The sequence below is a fragment of the Trichomycterus rosablanca genome, chromosome 17 (genome assembly GCF_030014385.1).
Source record: "Trichomycterus rosablanca isolate fTriRos1 chromosome 17, fTriRos1.hap1, whole genome shotgun sequence".
NCBI lineage: Eukaryota > Metazoa > Chordata > Actinopteri > Siluriformes > Trichomycteridae > Trichomycterus > Trichomycterus rosablanca.
The window spans coordinates 3,452,299-3,463,850 of NC_086004.1; the positions used below are offsets into that span (position 1 = coordinate 3,452,299).

Genomic DNA, 11,552 nt, shown 5'->3' on the forward strand with positions numbered 1-11,552 from the left:
CACAGATCATATCATACGCTGCTACATCGGATGTGACATTACAACCTCAAATTCTGGTTTAAAATTTCCCAAAAAATGAAAGTGTTTTGTTTACTGCCATAAAACACAAAATGAAATAATTATTAGTGAATCTGAGACCACATTTGTTATAAGCTGCTAGGACCAACTGGGAAACCAGAGAAGAGTCCTTACACAGACATGTATTTTAATGGTAGTGACTGTCAACTCGTTGGAAAACGTAGCTAACGGCTTCACATTTACCAGCTGACTGGTGGATTCTGACATTTTCATATCACCAGATTACTGATATTGCCAAACGTTGTCGTTTTGTCATTGCTTGTGATCTGTACACGTGAACACACACTGATGCAGAAATCTACTGAGTCTGAGTTTCAGAATTTCCAAGGCAGTTGTTTGAAAATCCATTCTCACAGAATCAGCCGGTGTTGCGGTCGCCGCCTTGTTTACCTTTCTGACTTTGGTGTGTTTGTGTTTTGCGGATGAGTTTTCTTCTTCCATTTCAAAATGATCGAGGACTTTCTAGTTTTCTATCCCTTCGCTTGCTCGGTCATTATGAGATTTATTTAGTTTAATGATGGGTGTTGCTTCCAGCGGATTATAAGCGGGGTGAACAGACAGGAATTTGCAGTGAAACGAACCATCAGTCTGCTCTTTTGTTTTGTAAAAACGTTGTTTATTGTTTAAAATGAAGACTGGTTTAAATTTGTTTCCGTAAATGAAACGCAGTGATAAACTCGTCTCTTTCATTCAGAAGGGCTTTACTTCCTATCTTGCTGAGTAAAATATTTAGTCATTTAAACTTTTTCGCTGGTTTATTGTTGCAAAGCAACATCAACATACAGCCTCCCATCAGGCGGTGAAAAAACGTGTGTAAAAGAATAAAGGAGCCACTATGTTTGTCATATAGTGTCATGTCGTGTATAATCAGCCACCAGTGAAATGTCTTTTTTTTCTCTAGAGAAATGTAAATGTCGTTGCTTTGTGTAGTTTTCATTTAGAAAGTTTTTAGATTTTTTTTATTATGCTAATGTGTTTCAAACTACTAATGTGCTGAGTTTTACGGCACGAGAAGCAAGTAAGAATGGAAACCGAATTTTCACTCTGTCTCGGACAGATGAGGTGTGAGTAGAGACGACTCCTCACGGCATGTTACAACAGGTAGACGTGTAACTTGTACATACACACACACAAGCGTTAGTGCTTAGCTAGCAACCGCAGGATGATTCTTCAGAATAGCTGACCGTGTACAAGTCCCGATGGGAGTGCTGGTTCTTTTCTTTTTGTTCACGCTGAACATGCTCATTGCTTGCACTCACCTGTTTTGTTTTCATTACATAGCAGTTCATACATTTATAATTCTTATGGTTTTATAAATTGTGACTCTAACCATGGAAAATGTAATTGCTTTTGATTACAGCCAGGTTAGCTTATACAAGATTGCTTAAATTAAGGTACACGACTAACTGCGAAAAGAATAAGAATATAAGGGTTTTTATATATTATACTCCATAAAGGAATGTTTAGAACTATTTCTCCAATGTGGATTTAGCTGTTGAACTTTTTTTCTTTGTTAATGAATTCACTGTGTGAAATTTTGGATTGCATTTTTGTATAATACAATTGCTTTTCTCGATGGAGTGGGGAGGAAGGGAGCTGTCTGAAAAGTTGAATTAGAAGAAACAAAATTATTTAAAATAAAGTGTAACTTAATGTGCAACAATAATTCTGTACTGGCAGGGATTGTAATTAAATGACATTGTAAACAACTGCTGTGTATGTGCTTTTTTTCTTTCATCACACTTGTCATCACTTGTAGCTAACAGGTTACAGACCAAAGAGTTCAGTTTTTGTCTCATCAGACCAGAGAATCCAGAACGTCTTTAGTAGACTCCAGAGAGTCTCAAACTCCATACTGGCTGTCATATGTCTTACACATCAGTGGCTTCTGTCTTGCAGCTGATTTATAAGTGCTGCCGAGACGGTTGTCCATCCAACAGCTTCTTTGTTTATTTTACGTTGTATTGCAGAGCATCATTTTACTGTCAAATTGGCTGTACAGCAAATTATAACATGATCTTATTTCTTAATACCTAAGCTACGCATATGAAGTCAAGCATGTTCTGTTTTCACCTACAAACACATTGTGATCACTGTTCGGGATAGATGAGCAACAGAAAGCTAACGGATCAATAGCTCAAGGGTCGAGCTGAGTAAATCGTCAGTGTAGGACAGTGCACTGTAGGACAGTCACCTCCTTCACTATTGATTCTGATTCCACTGACAGCTTTTACACTGAACGTGTTGCTTAAAACCTGTTTTTAAGAAGGATTTCAAATCTTTACAGGTAAGCTTTCATTTATTATTAAGCTCTAATAATATGCAGGTGTTGTACACAAAGTGTCATCCTTAGAAACAGCATGTTTAGTTCTGCATAATGTTCAGGCATTTTGTTTAATTTTACATTTAAATATAGAAATGAAGGTTGACACGTTACTGCAGCATTTAGGGGCTCTGAGTGAAGGAGAAATGTTTAAAAAAAAAAGTGAGCAATGAGGTCTACAGATCAGAAAGAAATAGAGAGAAAATTCACGGTTTCTAATCAGACCATACATTTTTATACAATAGATATTTTAACATGTTTTGGAGGGTACTTGGCAGGGCTGGATGTGAACGTGATGTTTTGAGATTAGACTTCAAACTGAAAAAAAAAATCAATACAAAAAGTGGGGGTCTGTACTTTTCTGGCATTGTAAAGATCACTGCTACTTCATTAATTTATGACTGAAAAGCATTAAGAGTTTTTTAAATAAATAAATTTTAGATACAAAATGTTGGTACTCAAAAACCCTGCAAACTAGTTCATTTGGGTCCCACAATAACTGTATGATATGATATAATGATATAAAATATGATGGGCTGCATTTTGGGTCCTTCATAGAATCCCATATTTGGTGAGGTGGGTAAAGCAGATCACAATATTTAGTTACTGGTACATTACAAACAGTTCATCTTAATTTTACACTTGAAACACCTTTAAAAAGCACCAGCCTTTGAGGTTTGTTTATTTATTGAGATTTTAACAGCACGTTTTAGACTTTGGTCCATTCGTGAGTAAGTGGGTAGCACTGCCGCCTCACAGCATAAAGGTCCTGGGTTCGATCCCCAGGTGGGGCGGTCCGGGTACGTTCTATGTGAAGTTTGCATGTTCTCCCCTTGTCTGTGTGGGTTTCCTCCGGGAGCTCCGGTTTCCTCCCACAGTCCAAAGACGTGCAAGTGAGGTGAACTGGAGATACTAAATTGTCCAAAACTGTGTTTGATATAACCTTGTGAACTGATGAATCTGTGTAATAAGTAACTACCGTTCCTGTCATGAATGTAAGCAAAGTGTAACAGACACAGGGAGAACATGCAAACTCCACACAGAAAGGACCCAGACCGCTCCACCTTGAAATCAAACCAGGACCTTCTTGCTGTGAGGTGATGGTGCTACCCACCAGGCCACCTTGCTGCCCCACCCTTTAAAGAGAACGAGTTATGAAAATATCTTTAAGGATTCAGGGTTGTAAAGGATAAAACCAATGGTTTTTCAGTAAGTGCCCTGTTCAGGGTGTATTCCTGCATTGCACCCACTGTTTCCAGGTATGTACCGGACCCACCATGACCCTTTTCTGGTTAAACTGGTTAAACTGGTTACTTAGAATGAATAAATTAATAAATACTGACCCCTTAACTTAATGAAAAACAAAATCCTTTCAACTGAACTTCAAGTACTTTCATACATTTATTGTTTATCTTCATTGATCTTTTTTTTTATTACGATTAGGGTCACAGCAGGTCCAGAGCATACCATAGGGAGGTGGTAGGAGAACATGTCAAATTTATTACTGATTTTGATTCAAGGTGAGGACTGAACCCTGGTCCCTGGAGTCGTGCACACTACATGCTGTGCCACAGTGCAACTCACCTTCAGTTATGTTTATGAGTTCATGAGTTTAGGAACTGTTAGGGGTCAAGCAGAAGTACATTTAAGGGGAAAAAGATTCACATGAATGAAAGTTTTGCATCATTTTAGGATCAAATGAATAAAAATGTAGGTTTAGTTTCAACTTTTTGTTTCATAATATTACAAAATATAAGGAAGAATTAAGTAAACTCAAATTACATTGTAGAACTAGTAGTAGTCACAATAAAATGCAGTAAATAAACAGGCTACATCTTCATTTAATTCATTTATTGACATTGTAATGAGCCATGTTCAACACTATTCTAAATAAACACAGGTAAGCCGGGCCCAAATTACATTACGTTCACTTCTTTCGCTGCCTTGATTAGGTAATAGTGTTGGTATAATGTAATGTAATGTCTAGTGCACTACATAACTAGAACAACACCATTTGGAATACATCCGCAGAAAACCGTTGGGGGAAGAACATGGCGAGTGTTGCGGTAAGATAGTTTTAGTGTTTACAAACTTTCAAAAAAACAAACATAAAATTAAAGTTTTATTATGTGAACTTTTATACTAGATATAACTGAGTGCGTATGACGTGTTGCAGTTTACTTTTGCTTTAATTTGCTCGCTAATGTTTAATCTATAAATAGCGACTGTTGCTAGTTGTTTATTTATGAGAGGAATGTGTGTGTGATGGAGAGAAAGAGCACAAAGTACACATAAATAACCTAATAATATATATTACTTGGGAAAATGTATGTGCACCCCCTTTCAGACACACCCACTGCTAACAGGTGCAGGGCACTTTCAGTAACACATTCATACCTACTGGTTTGGATGTTATGATTGGCTGTCCACATACTTTTGGTCGTGTATTTAACACAATACTATTATTGTTAGCATTAAAACCTTCTTGTAAATGCATCTAGGTTCAGTTCTTAGTGAACGGGACACCTTCTAATATTGATCTTCCCTCTCAGGTCAGGATGAAGTGGTTGGCGTGTGTAGGTGTGTTATGGAGCTTCTCCATCATCTCCTCAGTTCACGGTACCTCAGAAATCTGCCACGCGAAGCCCAAAGATCTGCCCCTGGAGCCTGTGTGTATTTACCGCAACCCCAACGTACCTGACGATGAAGTACCACCAACCGAGGACCCCGAGAAGATCCCTGGCTCTACCAACCCACGCGTCTGGGAGTTGTCCAAGGCCAACGGACGCTTTGCTCTTTCTCTCTTCAAACAGCTGTCTAAAGACAAGTCTCCTGAGGCCAACATCTTCATGTCACCTCTCAGCATCTCCACGGCATTCGCCATGACCAAGTTGGGCGCCTGCAATAGTACACTGGAGCAGATCATGAAAGTGAGCCACCAGGATAGTCGCTCATGCTTAATGCTCACATCTTCTCTAGATGTGGAGTTATACTACAGAGATCTCATGGTTAGGCTAGTGTTAAAGGGGCACAGGAGGCAGGAAGGGCTCAAAGTTCACTAACCTGTTACACTCATTAGAATAACGTAATATGTGAAGTACCCTAGACAAATCAATCCATCCAAATAATCATGTAACATAATAGTTGGGTATGTTTTAATATACAAAACCCATTTCAGCAAAAGTAAGAGTGGTGTAATGGTAAGTCAGAGCCACAAGTTCTAATTGTATTTTGGAAAAATAAACTAATTTAGAATTTGATGCAGAGGCTTGTTTACCATGGTGTTACATCACCTTTCCTATTAATAAAATGTTTTAATAGTTTGGGAACTGAGGACACTAGTTAGTAGATATTTTGCCCATTCTTGCTTGATATAAGACACCCTTACCTGTTAATTTACCTGCTTATTTACCTGGAACGTTTCAAAAGGTGTAATTTGAATATTCCATGAACTTCTCACTTGTATTTTGCCCTTTTCCAACAAAAAATGTCCCAACTTTTTCAGAAATGGAGTTTGTAGTTTAGCATTACTTACAGATTTAATCATGCGAACAGCCACAACATCTCTAAACACTTTATGTTTTATAAGCTATATGGCCAAAAGTTATTAATGCCTATAATTTTAGAAGGGGATACCCAACAGGCTTATGGTCAGGTGTCCATATGCTTTTGGATGTATAGTGTAGTATGTAATATGTGATTTGGGACTCAATGTTTATGCAAGTTTATAATCTGACTATCTGGAGAAATGTAAAAAAAAAGTTGGAGGTTGAGCAATCAATTAATTCATTGTGTTCTCCCAGGATATTTGGCTTGTAGTTAATACTGTCGCCAGTGGGACCAAGACAGGACTGCTACACAATTTGATGACTCTGAGTGCTAGTTTATTCCATAGTGCCTTTATCTTTTTTCAATCATTTGTAGTTCCCAGTTGTGAACCTGCTGACCAGTCCCAGAGGCTGTATATCACAGCAGCAGCAGCAGGAAACCTCTGCACCACACTTAGTGTGCACCTTCACATTAAGCAGGTCTTGTTTTAACCCCTGTCGTGTCCGTGTGGCTCTCAGGTGTTCGAGTTTGATACGATAAAGGAGAAGACGTCGGATCAGGTTCACTTTTTCTTTGCCAAGCTGAACTGTCGGCTCTACCGCAAAACCCACAACACAGTGGAACTGGTCTCGGCTAACCGTCTGTTTGGAGAGCAGACGTTCAACTTCCACGAAAACTACCAGAACATCAGTGAGATGGTGTACGGGGCCAAGCTGCTGCCGCTCAACTTTAAGGTTGCTTTTTATCACTGACATACACCGACAACCCACCTCTTTGTTTCTACACTCACTGTCCATTTTATCAGCTCCACTTACCATATAGAAGCACTTTGTAGTTTTACAATTACTGACTGTAGTCCATCTGTTTCTCTGCATGCTTTGTTAGCCCCCTTTATGCTGTTCTTCAATAGTCAGGACCCCCACAGGACCACCACAGAGCAGGTATTATTTAGGTGGTGGATCATTCTCAGCACTGCAGTGACACTGACATGGTGGTGGTGTGTTAGTGTGTGTTGTGCTGGTATGAGTGGATCAGACACAGCAGCACTGCTGGAGTTTTTAAACACCTCACTGTCACTGCTGGACTGAGAATAGTCCACCAACCAAAAATATCCAGCCAACAGCGCCCCATGGGCAGCGTCCTGTGACCACTGATGAAGGTCTAGAAGATGACCGACTCAAACAGCAGCAACAGATGAGCGATCGTCTCTGACTTTACATCTACAAGGTGGACCGACTAGATAGGAGTGTCTAATAGAGTGGACAGTGAGTGGACACGGTACTTAAAAACTCCAGCACAACACACACTAACACACCAGCACCATGTCAGTGTCACTGCAGTGCTGAGAATGATCCACCACCTAAATAATACCTGCTCTGTGGTGGTCCTGTGGGGGTCCTGACCATTGAAGAACAGGGTGAAAGCAGGTTAAAAAAGTATGTAGAGAAACAGATGGACTACAGTCAGTAATTGTAGAACTACAAAGTGCTTCTATATGGTAAGTGGAGCTGATAAAATGGACAGTGTGTGTAGAAACAAGGAGGAGGTTTTAATGTTATGGCTGATCGGTGTATATTATATACAATCCAATAAAGTTCTGTCCAAGTGTCTTTAACTGACAGTAATCAATATGTGTTTATCATGAAGGAGAAACCTGAAATTTCCAGGTTGAAAATCAACGAGTTGATCTCAGAAAAGACCAACCACAGAATAAATAATACTCTACCAGAGGGTTCAATAGACCTAAATACCGTCCTGGTCCTGGTGAACACCATCTACTTTAAGGTCTGTATGTTATATGATGCTATATCATGATAACAATCCAGTTTTATCAACACACCAGAATCTAAACTAGGTCCCCGGGACCCTTGCTGCTGTGTCTCTGTGTGGTATTCATTGTAATGTGTAATGATCCTCTTTAATTATGCATTTTATAGGGTCAGTGGAAGCACAAATTTAACAGACATAACGGCATGACGACCAAATTCCACGTCAGTGAGACCCATAGCTGCAGCGTGCACATGATGTACCAGGAGAGCCAGCTCCGCTTCGGGAATTTCCCAGACGATAAAGTCAAGGTCCTCGAGATGTTCTACAACGGAGGAGGCATCTCGATGGTGCTGGTATTGCCGAACGAAAACACCAAACTCGCAGAGGTACGTTACTGCGGTTTTAAGTTCCAGCTAAGAATCAAAGATAATATTTCTAACGCAGACAGTACAACGTGTTCCAAACTCAGATCAACGTTTTTAAACCCGTTTGTCGAAGGTGGAGGAGAATTTAACTCTCAAGAAACTCAGCGGCTGGTTGAGCGGCATGACTGAGAAATCAGTGGCGGTGCATTTCCCTCGTTTCCACATTGAGGACAGCTTCAGTCTCAAAGAGAAGCTGCAGGCCATGGGTCTCATGGACATCTTCAGTTCAGAGCATGCCAGCCTCCCAGGTAAGTGTCTATTACGCAGTCATGGCAGCCATTGGCACCAGTTGTGCTTAAATACATGTTTTTATTGTGTGTGTGTGTGTGTGTGTGTGATGTGCTGCTTTCAGGAATGGTGGCTGATCTACAAAATTATCTGTATGTCACTGATGCTTTTCACAAATCTTTCCTTGAGGTAAGTTTCAATACATTTTTCTCAATATTAAATAATTAATGTTTTACATGTTCAACACTTCATTGTGGTCGGGGCACGGTGGGTCTGGTTTCCCTGGGATCACTGGGCGCAATGCAGTAACACACCCCTGACAGGAAGCCGATCCATTGCAGGGCCTCTGCCACTTAAGCCCCACCAGTGCCATGTTGAGAGCCCTTGATCAAGGCCCTAATCCTCATTTGCTTGGATTACATTCGATTGCTTTGGATAGAAAAAAGTAAATGGTGATTTATATCTGTAATGTGAATTAAATCTGATGTATAATAGAATTATGCAGCAGGACAGTGATCCAAAATACAAATCCCAAAATCCGAATGGCTAAAAAACCCAAACTAACCAACAAGCAAAGTCAATCTCGGTCCCACACGGCGCTCGGGTGGCGCAGCGGTCTATTACGCTATTACAGTCTATTATTAGGTCCGTTCTCGAATGTCAGGCATCCGTCTACACAGACATGACTGACTATGTCTTGGGGGGTTGATAGCTGAAGCGCTGTGATGGATTGACGCCTTGTTCAGGGTATTCCTGCACTGCACCCAGCGTTTCTAGTGGAACAGAGCCCTGCCGCTACCCTGACCAGGATACGTGGTTAAGGAAAATGAAATGAAATTCATATTTGCAGTGTGTTTGAAATGGATTTTACCCGTGATTTCAAATCTGTTATTAGAGCGTGTGTTTTGTTGAATTTTTATTAAAGTTAGGAGCCGGATCTTGGCGTCTGTTTCTTTTTATATTATCTGGTTGTGACCATGTGATCAGTGGCGTTTTCTGGCAGATTGGAGCTGTAGAGTTAGTATAGAGTTACTCCACCCATTTTTTTTACAGGGAGAGACCACGGAATTAATAAACAAAATTAAAACAGCACCATATGCAATGACTGGAAACCACTAAACATCAAAAAGCCTTTTGTGCCGCCCAGGTGGCGCAGCAGGATATTCCGCTTGCACACCAGCACCGAGTTTCTGAACCTCTCGGTACGAAACTCGGTGTTGCCACCGGTCGGCTGGGCGCCATCCGGCGGGCATAATCGGCAGTGCCTGCAGCAGATACTAATTGGCCGACGTATCTGCCGGGTGGAAGCCGGACTGTGTGTGTGTGGGTGGGTCTTCACACGCCGTGTAAGGACCCTGATTGGCGGAAGAGACGCCTGTGCAGAATGCAGGGGCGAGAAGAGGAGGGCTGTACACGTGTCGGAAGAGGCGCGTACAGCGACGTGCTCTTCTTGGATGCAATCTGGTATCTCTCAGCAGCGGAAGACAAAAATTGAGTCGCTAAATCAGGAGAAAATGCATAAAAAAAAAAAAAAACAGCACCATACGCAATGACTGCAAACCACTAAACATCAGAAAGCCTTTTGCTGGAGTAAATCTGATCTCAGTATTATTTGCAATGCCTTACAGGAACAGAAGTTCTTAATAGTGTAAAAGGATAAATAATTTAAAATGTATTTCCAGCTGAGTGGATGAAGTAATGCATAACTAATGCTTTTCAGTGAGTTATGATTACATATGTCTGGTGACTCTTACAGGTGAACGAAGAGGGCAGCGAGGCCGCTGCCACCACCGCTCTGGTATTTGCTGGCCGCTCACTCAACCCGAACCGCGAGGTGTTTTACGCTGATCATCCGTTCCTGCTCTTCATCAGAGAATCTACCATCAACACACTGATCTTTGCGGGTCGTGTAGCCAATCCCTGCAGCTAGAGAGATAGATTTACTCCTTTACTTATAACCAGTGAGTAAAAGACAGAGGAAAAGTAATCCTAAGATGTTATTACGTGCATTCAACGGGTGGTGGGATGCTGTTCTAGTTACTTTATTATTCATCACAAATAAACCTGAAATTCCTCTCACGGCCTGCTGCGTACGTTATAAAGCCCTGCTCGCACATGATCAGGCTCACATCGGGACCCAAAGTCTTCTTGATCAGAGTTGTAAACATTTCATACCTTCCGTAAACCAAACCGCCAACTTCTGCCAATGTATTACACGCAATGTACAGTACATGTGTAATAAACAGGCAGGATTTGGGATTCATCGTGTGTAATATAAAGCCATGCATGTTAAAGAGGGTTAATGATGGGGAGTCAATAAATAAAATAAAAAGTAATTGTTTTAATTACATTAATGTAATCGCTGTCCGTATGCCGAAGTTTCACTAGTGAATGAATGCATTTATTGGTCATATTCGTAAACAGAACAATGAAATTCTTTCTTCGCATGTCGTTTGTTTGTTTGTTTATTAGGATTTTAACGTCATGTTTTACACTTTGGTTACATTCATGACAGGAACGGTAGTTACTCATTACACAAGATTCATCAGTTCACAGTCATGGACAATTTAGCGTCTCCAGTTCACCTCACTTGCACGTCTTTGGACTGTGGGAGGAAACCGGAGCGCCCGGAGGAAACCCACGCGGACACGGGGAGAACATGCAAACTCCACCCGGGGATGGAACCCAGGACCTTCTTGCTGTGAGGCGACTGTGCTACCCACTTAGCCACCGTGCCGCCCCTTTCTTCGCATGTCCCAGCTTGTTTGGAAGCTGGGGTTATCTATTGCACCTGGAGCTGTGAGGGTTAAGGGCCTTGCTCAAGGGCCCAACAGTGGCTGCATGGCAGAGCTGGGATTCGAACTCTTAACCTTTTAATTGATAGCCCAAAGCTCTACCCTCTAGGCTACCGCTGTCTCTAAGAATTAAGAAACTAATACTGTTGAATAGGGCTTATAAAATAAAAATTTGTTTTTTTTTTTTTTTTTCAGCAGAACGTCTTTAAAGTCGCTAAACTGTTAATGAAGAACATAATTTTTCTTTACTAAGTAATCTGACCTGTGGGTCCTGAATATGTTCTACTTTCTATTTAATTTAACCTCCACTCCCCAAAAACATACCAATAGGCTAGCTGGCTACTTTAAATTTCCATGTAAGTGAGTAAGAAATCCAGCCTGTAT

The 11,552-nt window shown here is 40.9% G+C and overlaps 1 protein-coding gene across 2 annotated transcripts; it reads left to right on the plus strand.

Moving 5' to 3' along the window:
• Positions 1-2,276: 2,276 nt before the first annotated feature.
• Positions 2,277-10,820, plus strand: serpinc1 (serpin peptidase inhibitor, clade C (antithrombin), member 1). Of its 2 annotated transcripts, none has more exons than XM_063013376.1 (8): positions 2,277-2,365; positions 4,954-5,331; positions 6,469-6,684; positions 7,598-7,735; positions 7,888-8,106; positions 8,219-8,393; positions 8,498-8,562; positions 10,130-10,820. In XM_063013376.1, exons 2-8 carry the CDS (start codon positions 4,960-4,962, stop codon positions 10,301-10,303), a joined length of 1,359 nt encoding a protein of 452 aa, XP_062869446.1. In that variant the 5' UTR covers positions 2,277-2,365; positions 4,954-4,959; the 3' UTR covers positions 10,304-10,820. The 2 variants fall into 2 exon arrangements, with proteins under 2 accessions (XP_062869446.1, XP_062869445.1); XM_063013375.1 differs by lacking the exon at positions 2,277-2,365 and adding an exon at positions 4,438-4,467.
• Positions 10,821-11,552: the final 732 nt, after the last annotated feature.

Excerpts from the sequence above, each read along its gene's own strand:
- serpinc1 (XM_063013375.1), top strand. Across the intron at positions 5,332-6,468 it reads CACTGGAGCAGATCATGAAA|GTGTTCGAGTTTGATACGAT; the intron begins GTGAGCCACCAG and ends TGTGGCTCTCAG. Across the intron at positions 6,685-7,597 it reads TGCTGCCGCTCAACTTTAAG|GAGAAACCTGAAATTTCCAG; the intron begins GTTGCTTTTTAT and ends TTTATCATGAAG.